Source organism: Passer montanus, unplaced genomic scaffold (genome assembly GCF_014805655.1).
Source record: "Passer montanus isolate IOZ18808 unplaced genomic scaffold, ASM1480565v1 scaffold362, whole genome shotgun sequence".
Lineage (NCBI taxonomy): Eukaryota > Metazoa > Chordata > Aves > Passeriformes > Passeridae > Passer > Passer montanus.
The window spans coordinates 13638-18647 of record NW_024368397.1 but is presented as its reverse complement, the minus strand read 5'-3'; the positions used below and the strand labels follow the sequence as shown (position 1 = coordinate 18647).

Below are 5010 nucleotides of genomic sequence, written 5' to 3'. Positions count from 1 at the left end.
GGACAAAGAGGGCACAGGGGGGGGCTGGGGAGGGGACAGGGAGGGGACAGCGAGGGGACAACGAGGGGACAGCGGGGGGACAATGAGGGGACAATGAAGGTCTGGGTGCCCTTTTTGGGTTCCCTTTTTCAGGCTCCATTTTAGGGTTCTCTTTTTGGGGCTCCTTTTTTGAGGTGCCATTTTTGGGGTGTCATTTTTGGGGCTCCATTTTTGGGATCCTTTTTGGGGTGCCTTTTTTAGGGCTCCTTTTTTAGGGTGCCCTTTTTAGGGTGCCATTTTTGGGTTGCCTTTTTTAGGGCTCCCTTTTTGGGCTCCATTTTTAGGGCTCCTTTTTTGGGGTGTCATTTTTGGGGTGCCATTTTTGGGTTCCTTTTTGGGGGCTCCCTTTTTGGGGTCCCCCTTTTTCGGGGTCCCCCCCTCACCTGGAAGCAGAACCTCTCTCCCACCACGCTGCCGTGCACCGGCCGCACGGTGACGTTGTCCCCGGTGAGGTCCAGCTCGGGGGGTGGCACCAGGGACTCGCGGGAGCCGCTGCGGCTGGGGACCCTGAGGGGACAAAAGTGTCACCGGGACCCCGAAACGGGACCCTGAGGGGACAAAAGTGTCACCGGGACCCCGAAACGGGACCCTGAGGGGACAAAAGTGTCACCGGGACCCCGAAACAGGATCCTGAGGGGACAAAAGTGTCACCGGGACCCCGAAACGGGGACAGCAGTGTCACCAGGGCCCGAAACGGGGACAGCAGTGTCACCAGGGCCCCAAAATGGGGACAGCAGTGTCACCGGGACCCCAAAAATGGATCCTGCGGGGACAGCAGTGTCACCAGGGCAAGAAAATGGGGACAGCAGTGTCACCAGGACCCCAAAACGGGACACTAAGGGGACAAAAGTGTCACCGGGACCCCAAAACGGGACCCTGAGGGGACAGCAGTGTCACCGGGGCAGCCGTGTCCCCTACCTGTCCCCCTCGGGCAGTGCCACCACCCCCTGGTCACTCTTGGTGCCACCGCGGCTCTTCCTGTCCCGGAGGAGCCTCTTCCACAGCAGCCCCTGGGGACAGGGACAGGGACAGGTGACAATGACAGGGACAGGTGACAGGGACAGGGGGACAGGGACAGGGACAGGGACAGGGGGACAGGGACAGGGACAGGGGGACAGGTGACAGGACAGGGACAACGACAGGGACATGGAGACAGTGACAGGACAGGGACACAGGGACAGGAACAGGGGACAGGGATGGGACAGGGAGAGGGGACAAGGACAATGACAATGACAGTGACAGTGACACAGACAGGTGACAGTGACAGTGACAGGTGACAGTGGCAGTGACAGTGACAATGACACAATGACACAATGACAATGACAGTGGCAGTGACACAGACAGGTGACAGTGACAGGTGACACTGACAGTGACATATACAGGTGACACTGACAGTGACACAGACAGGTGACACAGACAGGTGACAGTGACAGTGACACAGTGACACAGTGACACAGACAGGTGACAGTGACAGGTGACACTGACAGGTGACACTGACAGTGACAGGTGACACTGACAGGTGACAGTGGCAGTGACACAATGACAATGACAGTGACACAGTGACATTGACACTGACAGGTGACACTGACAGCTGACAGTGACAGTGACAAAATGACAATGACAGTGACAGTGACACAGACAGGTGACACAGACAGGTGACAGTGACAGGTGACACTGACAGGTGACACTGACAGTGACAGTGGCAGTGACAATGACAATGACAGTGACACAGTGACACTGACAGGTGACAGTGACACTGACAGGTGACAGTGACACAGTGACACTGACAGTGACAGTGACAGTGACAGAGACAGGTGACAGTGACAGGTGACAGTGGCAGTGCCACCGCGCTCCCACCTTGACGTTGCTGCCCTGGCTCGGGGGGGGCTCATTCCGGGGGCTCCTCAAATCCGGCTCTGGGGGGGCACTCAGCACCCACCCTCATGTCACCCTCATGTGTCACCCCCCTGTGCCACCCTCCCTGTGCCACCCTCCCTGTGCCACCCTCCCTGTGTCACCCTCCTGTCACCCCCATGTGTCACCCCCCTGTGTCACCCTCCCTGTGCCACCCCCCTGTGTCACCCCCCTGTGTCACCCCCCTGTCACCCCCGTGTCCTCACCCGGGTCCCTCCTGCCCGCTGGGGACAGGTTGGTGGCCTCGGAGGTGGCACTGCCAGCGCGGGTCCTGCTCTGCCAGGGGCCCTGGGGACACCGCGGGGTCAGGAGGGGACACTGCCAGGTGCCACCCCCTGGGGACACCGCGGGGTCAGGAGGGGACACTGCGAGGTGCCACCCCCTGGGGACACCGCGGGGTCAGGAGGGGACACGTGCCACCCCCTGGGGACACCGCGAGGTGCCACCCTCCCACCCAGGGGACACTGTGAGGTGCCACTTTGACATCCAGGGGACACTGCAAGGTGCCACTTTGACATCCAGGGGACACCGTGAGGTGCCACCCCCCCTGGTGACACGGCGAGGTGCCACCCCCTTGGGGACACCACGAGGTGCCACCTGCCACCCCCTGGGGACACTGCAAGGTGCCACCCTCCCACCCAGGGGACACCGTGAGGTGCCACCCCCCCTGGTGACACGGCGAGGTGCCACCCCCTTGGGGACACCACGAGGTGCCACCTGCCACCCCCTGGGGACACCGCAGGGTCACGAGGGGACACCTGCCACCCCCTTGGGGACACCGCGAGGCGCCACCTGCCACCTCAAGGGACACCGTGAGGTGCCACCTGCCACCCTCCAGGGGACACCACGAGGTGCCACCTGCAGGGGACACTGCGAGGTGCCACCTGCCACCTCAAGGGACACCATGAGGTGCCACCTGCCACCCCCTTGGGGACACTGCGAGGTGCCACCTGCAGGGGACACTGCGAGGTGCCACCCTCGGTGACACCGTGAGGTGCCACTTTGACACCCAGGGGACATCACAAGGTGCCACCGCCGGTGACACGGCGAGGTGCCAGGTGCCACCCCCTTGGGGACACCATGAGGTGCCAGCCCCGGCGACACGGCGAGGTGCCAGGTGCCACCCCCTTGGGGACACCATGAGGTGCCACCGCCGGTGTCCCGCTCACCTCCCGGTCCCTGCCCAGTGCCACCAGGCGCCCGTCCAGCAGCGAGAACTGGGACACGTCCCACACGGTGGCATCGGGTGGCACCGCGGCCACCGGCGGCGGGGACGTCCCCGGGGGTGGCACTGCGGGGACACAGCGGGCGTGGGTGTCACTGTCACTGTCACTGCCACCAATGAGGGGACACAGCGGGCGTGGGTGTCACTGTCACTGTCACTGTCACTGTCACTGTCACCCACAGCGGGCGTGGGTGTCACTGTCACTGTCACCAATGAGGGGACACAGCGGGCGTGGGTGTCACTGTCACTGTCACCAATGAGGGGACACAGCGGGCGTGGGTGTCACTGTCACTGTCACCAATGAGGGGACACAGCGGGCGTGGGTGTCACTGTCACTGTCACCAATGAGGGGACACAGCGGGCGTGGGTGTCACTGTCACTGTCACCAATGAGGGGACACAGCGGGCGTGGGTGTCACTGTCACTGTCACCAATGAGGGGACACAGCGGGCGTGGGTGTCACTGTCACTGTCACCAATGAGGGGACACAGCGGGCGTGGGTGTCACTGTCACTGTCACCACTGAGGGGACACAGCGGGCGTGGGTGTCACTGTCACTGTCACCAATGAGGGGACACAGCGGGCGTGGGTGTCACTGTCACTGTCACCACTGAGGGGACAGAGCGGGCGTGGGTGTCACTGTCACTGTCACCAATGAGGGGACACAGCGGGCGTGGGTGTCACTGTCACTGTCACCCACGGCGGGGACAGGGGCTGGGCGTGCCACCGGGGGGCCAGGAGGAGGTGACACCATGAGTGAGGTGACACTGAGGACATGGAGGTGACACCAGGGGTGAGGTGACACCGAGGCACACATGATGGTGACACCAGGGGTGAGGTGACACCGAGGGACAGGTGGCCATGGAGGTGCCACCAGGAGTGAGGTGACACCAGGAGTGAGGTGACACCAAGGGACACGTGGCCATGGAGGTGACACCACCAGCGTGGCAGTGCCAGGGGACACGTGTCCATGGGGTGGCAGTGCTGGTGGTGGCAGTGTGACAGTGACAGGGACAGGGACAGGGACAGGGACAGTGACAGGGACGGTGACAGGGACAGGGACAGGGACAGGGACAGTGACAGGGACAGGGACAGGGACAGTGATAGGGATAGTGACAGTGACACGCAGGGACAGCCCGGGTGGCACCGTGCCAGCACTGTGGGTGGCAGCGCCGGTGCCGAGCCGGTTTGGCCGGGTTTGGTGCCGGTGCCAGAGCCCCACCCCAAACCCCCCACTCCAAAATCCATCACCCCAAAATCCATCACCCCAAAATCCACCATTCCCGCCCCAAAACCCCTCACCCCAAAATCCTTCACCCCATAAACCTGTCCCCTCCAGCTCGGCCCCGCCCGCGCTGTCCCCGTGTCCCCTCCTCCTGCCCACGGAGCGCAGGTACCGCTGCAGGGGCGCCCTTGTCCCCTCGTGTCCCCCGCTGTCCCCCGCTGTCCCCTCGTGTCCCCCGCTGTCCCCCGCTGTCCCCTCGTGTCCCCCGCTGTCCCCCGCTGTCCCCTCGTGTCCCCTGCTGTCCCCCGCACCCTTGGGTGCCTTGGGGGGTGCGGAGAACGCCCTCCGGAACAGCGAGCGCCGCGCGCTGGCCTTGGCGACACTTCTGTCGCCACCTCTGTCGCCGGCTCTGTCGCCGGCTCTGTCGCCACCTCTGTCGCCACCTCTGTCGCCGGTGTCGGGGTGGCTGTAGGAGCGCTTCCAGCCCTGCAGCCGCGCCCAGCGCCGGCTCCCCGGGGACCCCCCGCTCCTCTCGGGGTCCCCCCCGGGGGTCGCCGTGCGCCACCGGTAGGACTTGAGCAGGGCGGGGGGCTCGGGGGCGGCCGGGGG

The 5010-nt window shown here is 64.2% G+C and overlaps 1 protein-coding gene across 1 annotated transcript in view; it reads right to left on the bottom strand.

Annotated features, from left to right (window-relative positions):
* Positions 1-5010, bottom strand: part of LOC120505877 (RAS protein activator like-3-like) — a 27478-nt gene that overhangs the window by 19058 nt on the left and 3410 nt on the right. The window contains exons 3-8 of the mRNA XM_039716824.1: positions 4713-5009; positions 3123-3244; positions 2160-2241; positions 1897-1955; positions 958-1049; positions 423-546 (exon numbers count right to left, since the gene is read on the bottom strand). Coding sequence (XP_039572758.1) covers positions 423-546; positions 958-1049; positions 1897-1955; positions 2160-2241; positions 3123-3244; positions 4713-5009 — 776 coding nt within the window. The remainder of the gene's footprint in view (positions 1-422; positions 547-957; positions 1050-1896; positions 1956-2159; positions 2242-3122; positions 3245-4712; position 5010) is intronic.